Source organism: Nematolebias whitei, chromosome 19 (genome assembly GCF_014905685.2).
Source record: "Nematolebias whitei isolate Nwh7 chromosome 19, NemWhi1, whole genome shotgun sequence".
NCBI lineage: Eukaryota > Metazoa > Chordata > Actinopteri > Cyprinodontiformes > Rivulidae > Nematolebias > Nematolebias whitei.
In genome coordinates this window covers 22,905,920-22,919,026 of record NC_056516.1, presented here as the reverse complement: position 1 = coordinate 22,919,026, position 13,107 = coordinate 22,905,920, and the positions used below count along the sequence as shown (strand labels likewise).

At 39.6% G+C, this 13,107-nt stretch overlaps 1 protein-coding gene across 1 annotated transcript in view; it reads left to right on the top strand.

Moving 5' to 3' along the window:
• gabbr2 (gamma-aminobutyric acid (GABA) B receptor, 2) overlaps positions 1–10,112 on the top strand; it is a 164,471-nt gene extending 154,359 nt beyond the window's left edge. The window contains exons 18-19 of the mRNA XM_037693673.1: positions 5,550–5,667; positions 9,346–10,112. Coding sequence (XP_037549601.1) covers positions 5,550–5,667; positions 9,346–9,511 — 284 coding nt within the window. The 3' untranslated portion in view covers positions 9,512–10,112. The remainder of the gene's footprint in view (positions 1–5,549; positions 5,668–9,345) is intronic.
• Positions 10,113–13,107: the final 2,995 nt, after the last annotated feature.

The window sequence follows — 13,107 nt, the reverse complement described above, 5'->3', positions numbered from 1 at the left end:
TTGGTAACTAAAAATATAACAAACTAAAATGATCATTCTTTTAAAGTATTTGTGTATTGGGCTTGCTTGCAGATGACTTAATGAATAATTATAATGTTGCTTTTAGAGCAACTGCGTGAATAACATTTAGATTCAACAATGTTTCTTCTGTTGCTTGTTGGTGCCAGGCTCAGGAGAACTTGTGGTGTCATCAATAAACTACTAGATTAGCTGCATCATTCAATTTTTTTCAATTTATTCACATCTTTATCAGCCCATCTTTAGTATCAAATCAAAACATTGGTTGTGTTTTTGGTGTTGTTTGGAAGTTCTTGACAGAAATAACAAATCTAAATGTTCTCTGTAGAAAAAAAAAAAAAGAAAGGTCAGGGGGTAAACAAGGTGAGCCTTCAATACGTCACACAAGTCTCTTCTCAGTAGAGAGATCTTGTATCTTCTGTCCAGGCTGTTTAAGTAGCTCCGTCTTTGACATCATGAAATCTGCTGCTTCAAATCGAATCAGTGAATCATTACAGCCCAGCAGCATCACTTCGCATTAGACACCGGTTTTTAAGTGACTCAGAATGAAGATGATGAACTGCAGCCAGATTCAGCATGTCTGATGCACACGTCAACACAAAGCTGCTCTCAGGAGGGTCTGATGGATCTGTCTGAGTTTGGGAAGGTGAAGAACGGAGAGCACAGCGTGCTGGAATCCTCCAAAACATCCCTCATCTGTACAGAGCTTTATTACACAACGAAATGATGAGAGTCACTGGGTACATGTACTTATTAACATGTTTGTGTTTCAGCTTGTTGTTTGTCTGTACACAAGAGGCACGTACCCACCTGTTGTAATCCAATTTTCTTTTTATTTTGTAAACAACACTTGGATTATCAGAAATTAAAGCCAAGAACAAGATACTTTGGATTTAAAATATGTTAAAGGCCATGGTCTCTGTATGCACTTAACTTTCATCTGTGAGAATTTATGAGCTCCACTTTATTTTTACTCCCATTTTAAATATCCGCAGACCATTCTGTTTGTCATGTATTTGTTCATTTTTACTTTCTTTCATGTGACAGCCTTCAAATGTGACTGAACACATGCATGTAGATTTTGTGTTGTATTGTTCCAGTCATATAAAGTAACACGATATAGAGTAAATGAAAAGACATATTTTCATCTAACACATTCTTACATTTTCCATAATGTGTTTTCAGCAGCTAGATTTTGTCCCGGGAAATAAACTACAACATGTGCTTTTAGACAATATCTTTTTTTTTTTTTTTTTTAGCTTGAACCTTTGCTTGAGCTCTTTGATTCTGTCCTGAATGGAGGTTTAACAATATAGTCAAATGTTTCCTTGTAGAAATGATCATTTATGAATATTTTTACACAACATTGATATAATATTTTGAGTTCATTAGTAAATTCAAGGCCTTAAAGGAATGCTTATCACCCCCTATCGTATACACAATAGTTTTAGTTGTAATTGTTTTGTTAAACTTTGAAAATAGCAATATGCACAATGTTTTATTATGTTCATAATATGTGTTGTGCCACAACAGATTTTTGTTCAAAATCTAAGGAACTGACTGAGTTGTTGTCATTTTAGTGTTTTTTTAAGGTCATTTGACTTTGGCAACCATCTTAAATCTGGTTTACTCTAAAAGTGAATCAGTTGTAAATGTGATTACGTTCTACAAGTTGTATCAAATCCATGTCAATCCTGAGATATTTTGGTAACACACAATGACTAAAACATTATGGTTTACCCTTTAGCGAAAGGCAATAAAAACTTATTTTAATAAGTTCACCTTATTAACAGGTCCATGTGAGAAGGCTGCCTTAGATCATTCATTTTTTGTTTCTGTCGCAGCGCAAAAAAAAAAATCCAAGATGGCTACCACTATATTTATATGTTTAAACTGTCCACCCCTATCATTTGAGGAAACTATTGGCGCTTGTCTCATTTCTCATTGGTTGTGCACCACACTGCACCAGTTTAGGGCCTACTTAGTGCCAGTAACCCCCCCCCCCCCCCCCCCACACACACACACACACACACACACACACCACCCAACTCAATTAATGGGACCACCTTGTTTGTGTTTCCAAGCAAACAGCTACGAAGTGACGGTTTAGATGTAAGCTGACAGCAGCCAGTGATCGGCTGCGTCACTGGATGACCGCCCAGCTAAACTGTGAGCTACGTCTGAACCCCCATTTCTTCTTCGATCGTGTTGAGTGTGTGTTGATTTTCTAGTTTCTGGTATGGAAGCTCCAAAAATAGTGCCACGGACCAGTGATGAGGTACAGACCTTCCTAGCTATATTAGCAATGTTAGGATTCAGTGTGAGCTCATTGTGACACAACATAGCAATAAAATCCTTGTTTATTAGGCCTCCTTCAAAGATCAGCAGCACGGAAACTTTCCCCAGCCCTTCTGTGTTATTGCATCATCACTGCCTCCTAGCTGTCTTCTTATGGATTTATAATGCAGCTGGTCTAAATATGTTGGCAGCTGTGAATGAGTGGTTGTTATAAGACAAGAACTGTGTGTCAACACTGATTATGTTCACTCACAAAGGGTTAGAGGCAGAGCTACACCTCTCTCACTCTCTCACTGTCTTCTTGAATATATGCAAGCACATGGTGATGCTGGAGAAGACCAGCTGATGACAGATTAGGTGTGGTTGTCTGACAGTCTGCGAGCCGCGGCCTGATTTTAGCCTCAGTGCATCACAATGAAAACTAGTTTACATTATTTTATCTTTAAGACATGGAGAGTAGAGATAAAGAAGCTTGTTTTAGATGAATTATACATTTTGTAACTGCAGAAAGTTTTTTTTTTTTTTTTTTTTAAAAAGCTCATTTGGCAGAATCAATGTCAACCACATCATCCATAAATAGTTTTACTTTACCCAACATTTTTCAGTCAGGTCATCTGACTGGTGCTAAGATACAGACTAACGACGAGGAAGAGGGCCGGCACAGGAGGAGGGGGCGTGCCAAAGACACCATCTTAGCACCAACATAACTGGTTTGTTCCACTTTGGAGTAAGCTGTTTGGGGAAGAATCAGTTTTGTGTTGTGTGTTTCCTTGACTGATGAAGCCTTCGGGATGGAAGGTGAAACGTTTCAGCAACAAAAAAAAAAGAAATTATCCAGATGACCTGACTGAAAATTGTTGGATTGTATACCTGGATTATTGAGCATGGACTTTTTTTGGTCTTTAGTTCTACATTGGTATTTTAAAATAAATATCATGTAGTATGACCTATTTCACAAGCAGTGTGTTGGCTTACTGGTTGCCCCCCAGTAAGAAAGTGCTGGGTTCCGGTTTGGACCTGGGGTCTTTCTGTGTGGAGTTTGCATGTTCTCCTCGTGTTTGCATGAGATTTCTCTAAGTACTCTGATTTCCTTCAACAGACCAAAAACATGCATGTTAGGCTGCCTTCAAGCCCAGGCCTCGCTTGCAAAGAGATCTGTGATGTCTATAGGATTTGCCTTAAATAAATAATAATAATTTCATTCTCAAACTTAGATCTAGAATTGTCATTTTTGAAAGGCTGTTTACAAGTTCATTCATACAAGATGTCACCTTGATGTATTTGAATGTTTCCATGAAGGAACAAATAAAACGTTAGCATGAGTCATATATTCAAAAATAAGCCATTTCTGAGGTTAAAATAAAACAGAGGGGCTGTTTAAAGCTGCAGAAAGTCTCAACACTGTGTCCATGGAATATGACACAAATCTCTAAAACATAAACCTTCCTTAGTAATACTTTATTGCACAAACACATTCTGTGTTTGACCAAACCTTCACTGAACTAGTTATGCAATCCCAGATGTCCAGTGAGGGCTTGCAGTACTGGTTTTAGAGAATCAGATCAAAAAGTCCTGGGAAATCTGGGGCAGGAAGAACCAGTCCACTGCTCCTCATGTGCAGTTTAAGATAACCAAGTCTTTCCTCTGCACTTCACACGTCTCTTGTCTGAGAACACCTGGGGTTGAATAATCCCATTCAGTACTCTCCTTGGTAAAGGAAATTGACAAGTGTGCAATCAGTTGACAAATATATCACATATTGTTCAGTCATTGTTACACCTGAGACGTGCCCTTCATAGTTTTCTTATTTGCCCCCTTTTTTTTTTCCTTTGGACAAGCAGCTGACATGATGACAATGCCCTTGTGTTTGTGTGCTCCTCTGCAAGTTTTACAATATATTTCATGAACCATTTGACTGATTTTATTACAATTCTCAGAGTAATCAGTGGATGAACATCTACAACTGATTAATTTGCGGCGTCAACTCAAATCAAGATGGCTGCCAAAGCTAAAGAGTATTAGTATACAGAAAAATGACAATCACTCAGTTTCGCATGCACTGAGGTAAATTTTAGTGACAATAACTGTAAGTTATCTCCAACACCTGCACCTACATATATTGCACAAGATCTTAGTTTAAAATGCTGACACTATTGGAGTCAAACCTGTTTGACTGTTAGCAAAATATCTCACGAACCACTAGACAGATTTATATAAACCTTTCAGAAAGGAATCAAGGAACGGGCATACACAAATTATTAGTGTTTGGAGTCCGTTCAATTCAACCTTATCAAACACATAAATTGCTTTAACTCGGTCGGTTGTACACATATTGAGGTCAAATTTGGTGTGGTAGTGCCTGAGAGTTATTCAGAGCATACGGTTACAGCACATACTGTATTTTCTGGACTAGAAGTCGCACCGGAGTAGAAGTCACGTTTATTCTTAAATAGTGCTGTCGTTTCTAACCTGGACCCGAGGCCCAGCCTGGCCCAACCTGGAATTCGAGCCGGGCTGAGACAAATTAATGTGCTGGATGGGCGGGTCGGGTCCATGTTGGGCTTTTGATTGCATCAGCGGACGTGCGGCAGGTGATCCTAATTGGATCATCAGCCGCGCACGGCCGCTGATGGGTTGGCCATTGACCATGCATGGCCGGTTGACCATGTGCTGACCGGCCAGTTGAAAGAGATTAAAAAATGTCCAGATGGCTGACTGCCAGCAATCCAACCAAGCCCTACTGGACTGCGCGTGGCCGACGACCCAATTTGGATCATCAGCCGCGCGTGCCTGCCAACAGGAACAACATATATGTAAGCCTACCAGTAGAAGGTATCAAAAGCCTAGAGGGCCCTCTTGTGACTCTAGCGGCTGCAGTTGCTAATGTTTACTCTGGTTTATGTCAGTATGAATGAACATTTAAAGCGTCAAAAATTGCATCATGAATATGGAGGAAAAAAGTATATATGTCACTTCGGACTATTAGTTGCAGGACTGGCCAAACTATGAAAAAAACTGCAACTTATAATCCGAAAAATACGGTACATAGATTTGATCAAAATGGCTACATTTCCTTCATTTCTCAGGAACAAAGTGTAAGCTCAAGGAGCAAAGCCATGTAAAAATCTAATCCATGCTTGGTAATTGCGTATATATAACAGCTGAGAATCAAAGAATGACGGTCCATTTGCCACATTATCATGTTTTTAATCTCTACACATGTTTTGTTGCAGACGGAGAAAAATCGATATTGAAAAACCACCTGGAGCAGAAACCACAAGCACAGTGGGGCTCCATGGATCCCTCCAGAATAAGCAGAGGTCCCCTGGAGGATATCAACTCACCTGAACAGTGAGAACTCAAATTTCCATTGCACCTTCATTTCTGCTCACCCCACCCCCGCCCTTTCTGTTTTGTTAGCTTTCTCATCAGACTACACGTCACATGTAGCGCAACCACATGCAACACTTCGGCGGTTGCTTAGGCAACCAAGTCCTGTAAAAGCATGGACCGGCTGTGAATTTCTCCCTCCTACGCCCATCAACACACACAGAGTGCACGTGTGTGCTCGCAGCGTGCAGGAAACACTGCAGCTTACTTAACAAACACGTAAAAACGTGCAGCTGATTGATCTGTTGTCCCTGACTCGAGAACGCTGATGTCACAGAGAGTAAAAACACTCGTGCAATAAATAGGTATCCACTTTGGCTCATTATTCATAAAGCAGCAACGCTTAGGAATAACGACTTCATCAACGAGGAAGGGGACATTTCATGCATCGTTGAGAGCTCGGCCTCCTGCAGCGGTTTTACTAGAACTGGGAGAAGAATGCCAGATGGACGGAGAGAGGGGAAAAAAAAGGAGACGGCAGACAAAGAGGGCACAAAATTAACAAGAGCTACAGGGAAAATGGTAGACTTAGATAGAAAGCTGTTTAGATAGACAAGAGGGGAGGTGGAGACTCACAAAGGTTATATAACAACTGATTTACAGCTCACATCGGAAGGAGCTCCGAAAATAGACAGGGAGGAGAACAGAAGTAAAGGAACTCTCGCAGCTATTCCCATGCCACATGAATGTTTGATCACAACGAGGGAAGAGAGATGACGAGGGAGCAGGAGAGAAGGTGAAGAGGAAGATGAGACAAACATATGGAAGTTAGAGAAGAGTTTTAAATAGAATACGTAGCGCAGGACCACTACTTTGTATTAAAGAAGTCCTTTATGAGCAAAATAAATTATTTGCCACAAGAATTGCTCAGGATCACAACTAGGCCTGAAAGTTATCGTAACAATGTTTCAAAGTTCAGCTAATTGAGATATTATTGTATGGCTAAACAAGCTGCATTAGTCCCTCTTTTATTCAATTTTATTTTACATAACAAGCGTTTGGTTATGTAATTTTCTTACAAACGACTGGCAGCGGCTGTGGCGAGATGGGGTGTGAAGTGTCACACCAGGCGGTGCATGAAATGTTCTTTTAGTCAGATGATCCTAGAAGCTTGGCAGGAATATTATAGGCTTAGCAAGAAGAAGTGAAGCTGGGAAAGAGGTCGCTAAAGAATACATCGTGAAGAATTAGAGGGGTGTTTTGTGGAAACTTCAATTTGCTCATTGAATTATATTGATCTCCGTCACTTTTCCTGCTCCCTAATTATTTTTTTCCTACCTTTAGCTCGTTTTTTATTTCACTCCATCAACTGGATACAACGTTTCTCACCTCTGGTTTGTTCAAATGGTTTTCAGACTATTTCCTCTCATCCAACAATTCAGGTCAAGTTCCATCTTTTGTTTCATGACTAATTGGTTGGTTAATCATTTTGTTATTGTGGTGAACGCCCAAGGGAGAGTGTGATGAGATGACCGAGGTTTCTGCTCATCTGAACACAGGTGGTTCACTTCACTTATTCATTGAGTGATGCAAATGTAATCTACACACAATAAATTGTTCACAGGCACAGAAAATTACATGACAGCAACCTGTGAAGCATGATTTAAAAATAAAAGCCCTGCACACACATTTATATGACCTCATGAGACCGGATCAATTGGACTTTAAGAGGAGGACAGCAAATGAAGTCAGGGGCAGAGCAGAACGTTAAAATGTACAAATTAATGATTTGTATAAGAAAAATTTGTTTTTCTTTGATGCAGTTTTATATGTAGTCTCTACAAGGCCTGTCACAATAACAAATTTTGCTGGGCGATGAATTGTCTCAGAAATTTTTGCGATAAATGATAATGTTGTTTGAAATTTGACAATAATTAGTAATTATTGTCAAATTTGTTTTGCATGTAGTACCTTTTTTTGACCACCGGATGGCAATATAAGACTGAACCGAAGGATGATAGTGAGGGAGCCAGCATCGTGTCTAAAAAAAATGGGAGGGAGGCCCCTTGACGTGACATGGGCTGTCTCTCTTCAGTTCTCAAAATGGCGGACGCTCGGTGTGGTTTAAGCTCTTTAGCATAGCATTTTCCACACAAAGCGTTCAATAAAACATCAGTAAACAAGTTCTCAGCTTCTTTTTGCAGAGAAAAACAACTTTTTAGACGAAGGCACGGGTTTCAACCATGAATTTTGGAGCTTCGACAAGACAGAGGTTCTTTTCCCCCCGAGGTCGGCCTGTTAGCTTAGCTCGTAGCTTAGCTTAATAACTTAGCTGTTTTAACAATCCAAAAACACGATTTTGGACGTTAAAATGAATTTTAAAGAGAACAGAGAAAGGGAGGGGTCAGTGAAGAGTACCGGAGTTGAGACTTTTGTCATCCAGTGTCTTCAGAAAGAGAGAGGCACGAAGAAACGATAAAGCCGATAAATGAAAATGAGGTTGATAATTTTCATTTATCATGAGATTAACTGATTTATTGTTTATGACAGACCTAGTGTCTACACCTTAACTAGTCTGCACCTTTCTTTAGATGGGTTCAAGCATGAAATGGAGGAAAAAAGCAGCATAAAACTTTTATTATAGAGCATTCTGATGGATGCTGTATATTCACTCTGTATAAAAGGTGTTTTATCATTAAATTCTGTACTAACCTTTTCAAGATTAAAGTGCTCATGACGTCTATTTTTTGTATAGTATCGCAAAAAAATTAATGCCACTGAGATGAAAAATTGTTGAGATAGTCACATACACAGTAACAGGAAGTGATGACTAGGGGCAGTTTGGTGCTCTGGGTGAACAACCCCTACAGTACCCCCCCCCCCACCAAGCTGGCATCACCCAACTTCCCCCCAACCCACCCTGGGCCACCGAGGGCAGCTGCCTGTATTGCCCATATCAGAAACCGCCATCGGTGAAGAAAAAAAATCTAAAGTTACATGGCCATTATAATGCTGTCTTGGTGTCTTATTATTGTGCATTTATGAGTTATTTTATTATTTAATTTTAGTAATTAAGTGTGATAAGTGTTTCTACTTAAACACTATTGGAATGTTGTGATGTTGGAGATTCATACCCTGAAGCCCCGCAAAAAGTGAAAAAAACGTGAAGTAGGGATAGTAGTACGAGTAGCAAGTAGTAATTTATATATATATATATATATATATATAAAGGTGTTTTAAACCCTTCACACACTCTTGCAATATTCTAAACAATGTTTCTAAGCTAAACGCTCTAAAAGAGCGCAGTGTCATGATTTCATCTCTCTGCCTCCTCTGCTCTTTGCCACCCACAAACGTTCTTGGCCACGCCCACTTCTCCGCTCTGCACAGAGAACAGCTGATCAGCTGCAGGAGGAAGTTTTTTCTGCAGCTGTGGGCTGCACAAAGGTGCAGCAGGTGCTAAACTTAAAATAATGTATTTAAAATAAAATCCCATGCCGATCTTGTGGCTCATCCATCAATGAGCCAATTGTGTGTTATGTCCAATCTTATTTTTAAAAAACCGCAATAGAGCGAGTCCACGATAAACAAACCGCGAAGTAGCGAGGGACTACTGTATACAGTTTTATTTCTTTAATTGACTCAGTTGACTGTAGATTCTGACGTTTCTTTCTCCATTCTGCCCTGTTTGATTTGCAGCATACAGCGCCGACTGTCTTTGCAGCTTCCCATCCTGCACCATGCGTACTTACCTTCCATAGGAGGGGTTGATGCCAGCTGCACCAGCCCGAATGGAAGCCCTGGTTCCAGCCCGAGGCATAGACACATTCCCCCCTCCTACCGCGTAATGGTCTCAGGCCTGTGAGCTTTGTTCACTCTCCCACCTGGTTCTGTGCAGAGAAGACACAAATGGTTCCTTTTTTCTACAACAGACAGACTGATATCATCAGCGTAAGTGCGTATTTTGGACTGGACAGAGTGAGGGGGAGGAAGGGACAAAGTTGTGCTCTTCATACCTCTGCACCGCAGTCTAATGAGAACTGATCATGTCAGTCATGAAATGGTGGTAGAAGACAGACGACCCTTAAAACTCCAGTGCTTAACATCCTCGTGATCATCTTCCCCCTGCCTAGGCCTATCCATATATGCACAGTCAGACACAAACAACACAGATACACACCAATGCACAAACACAGTGACACCACAACAGCTGCGGTGGACCAGCCCTGATCTGATGTGTAGCCTTATCTACTTCAGAGGGGATTGTTTGTTTTTGTTGTTGTTTTTTTTTTTGTTCTGTTGTATGTACTCTATGTTAGCGGCTACATCAAAGCTTGTCTATCTTTAGCATTTCACTGCTTCAGAGACTGGATTTTGGTTTGGGAAGGGGGAATTTGCAAGATCCTACTAGACGGGAAGAAATCTCTTTCCAACCGTGTGAGACATGTAAATATCATTGTTCCTGATATTGACGTACTGTAAGCTTTGAATATGCTGTGAATGGACATTTCAAAGGGTTTCTCAGTGCAGACCTTGTAACAAAAGAAGGTAAATATGAAAATCTCAAATCTTGAAAACACAGAGTTCTCCAAATCAGATAAGATACCAATATGACAGTGTAGCTGTCATATTGACTAACAGGCAGCAATGATGCATCAAAATTTACAAGTCTGTAACAAAAAACAGCTTCAGGTCCCGTTCCTCTGACCTGAACTGAGGTGCACGTTGCGCTTTTTTCACTTTGCTTATTTTTTTACCACTAATTTGCATCAAAAACCTTGTGTAAATGCAAAGGCGTTTATATTTTACAACTTGATTAATTTGACTTTGGAAAGCATGTTTTACAAACTATTGTATATATATATATATATATATATATATATATATATATATATATATAAAATAGAACAAAAAATCTTCGCAAGAGTGTTTCAGTTTTATTTTACATGTGTTACATTGCCAGGAAATGCACATATAAAGGTGTAAACATACAAGCTAAAGAAAAGCACCTTGTGAATCCAGGTGTTTTTAACGTTAGTGATAAATTAGGTTACATTTAAACCTACAGATTGGTCTTAATAGACTATAAAGATGTCCGTCTGATCTTGTCTTCACGGCTTACCAGCACAGTTGAAGGTAATTGGGGTTGGGGTCAGTGGCACAAAGTTACAAGTCTTTGAAATGTGAGATGAAAAAAATAAGAGATGGTGGGAAAAATGTAGGTTTACCAGTTCCACAGCTCGACTGTGTCTAATGGTTAGCCTGAATTTTCATGCACAGCAGTATCGACATGCGGAAGTCTCGTGGAATAAACCTCAACTGACTGTAGCTCCAGTTTTAAGGCAATGACGCCACCACTGATGGTCACAGCGATACAGCACAAACACAGGGCTTTCTGTCACAGGTAATACTGGGTATCCTGAGAAATCTCTGTATGCTTAGCAACAGTGAACATACCACAGTTGCTGTGGAAATGTACACCTGTGCCACTGAGCTTGACCCAAACCGAGCTACGTTGAGCACAATGGTCATTGCAAGGGTCATTTGTCACAAAACTTTTCCTAACGCAGGAGAAAAGTGAATGAAAACCCTGGGGGGAAGACATCAGGTGGGAGAAGGTTTGTTCTCAAGATATTGTTTCACCATTGGTGTCTTGGTTTTTATTTTGTAAGGCGTTTTTCTTAAACGCTGTGCCTGTTGTCTTATATTGTAGCCTGCAAGACCCACACTACATACTCATGGGTCAGAATTGCCCAGCGAGGTACACATTGGCCGCACATACTGTACAATGTGGTATAGATCATTTAAATTCCACGTTTCAGTGAACAGGACCATTTCGGGAGTACATGGCAAAAGCTTCACTTTCCTATGGAGGATATTTCTCCTGCAAGCTGGTTTCTGAACATAAACGCTGTCGAACGGTCTTCAGTTGAGAAGCATTCAGAGCCGGACCGGGGACCACAAACGAGCAGAGATTAAATTGCGGTTGGATGTGTAGGGTGTGACTCCCGCAGAGAGCTCCTCCCCTTCCAGGCTTGGCCACCGCACAGGAGCAGGGAAAACCCCAGAGCACAGATCTCCAAGGAGCCACAACTTCTCGTGCACCTTTGCCAACCAGAGGATCAGAGTCACAGAAGACGTTATCAGAGGGTTGGTTCTTCCTCTAGAAGAAACAAAAACCAACCACACATTTTATATATTACATTATATGTGATTGTGTACAATTTGCTGATACCCTGATGATGGTGTCCATGTATGGAGTATTTGGTATTTGGCTTACTCAAGATGGCATGAAATTTAAAAAAAATGTATAATTCACAGAGTTACCTCTGTTTTTGCAACTGTTGTGATAAATCCACTCTGTTGTTCCATGGTCTCATTTGCACTGTTTTTGTTTCTTACAAGTTTTTCTCACCTCTCGATCAGTTCGCACATGTCAATGCCAAGATTCTCAGTGGACAAAATCATCATTCTTTCAAACAATATACTGGTTTAGCACCTGTTAACTGAGGGCAATAAAGTGAAAGTAGCAGCTATCGATCAATCTTAGACCACCCCCTGTAATTTATCAAATTACCATATATTTTTTCCTAATCAATCTAAAATGCCAAAAGTAGATCACAGATGTCAATGCTGTTTTATTTTAATGTGCCCCCCCTTTTTTTTTTTTTTTTTGTAATTCATTTCAATTCTAGTGAATGAAAAGTTGTTCAAATGCAATTGTGGTGGGTCAAGGGCTCATAATATCCTGTAATAACTAGCGTCCTGCTGATGGTTTGTATTTACCACAGGCCTTTTTACCGTTTTTAGTTTAAAGATCAAAGTGACATATATAATATCTTTGTGTGTTTCATTGTCGGGTTCTCTGGAGAATACAACATACACATGCAGAAATATAACTACATGAAAATATATTAAGTGGAGACACACAAAGGTCCATACTGTTAATGTTTTGTCATTTCGATATGTGGTACCACATGGCATTAAGTTGAATTAAACATTCAATATGGTAAATAAATCCTATAATAAATGCAACATGTTCAAGAGGGGCAATAACTTGTTTTCTTATTTATGGAAAGAATAGAGAATTATATAAATATAAATATATGTATATGTAAAGATCTTTACGTACATTCTCATTTTTACATAGGAAACATTTCACAAATACTCCACGAAGGTTCTTTGAAGTCTTTTTATTTACAGTATCTGTAACTATGTTATGTACATATCAGGTCTAGATATAAAGAAGTTGTATAAAATAAGTATCACACTGGGAACACCTGGACTTTTTGAGCCATTAGTTGTTATGGGGGGAGGGAATTTAAAAAAATCATTCTTTTTTTTTTTTTTTTTTTTTTTTTGTCTGAATGTTATGGACAGCTTTTACTATTCACATCATCGTTAAATAAAGTGTTATTGAAAATTATTGTGTTTTTTTTTTATTGTCTGTGCAAAGCCAAG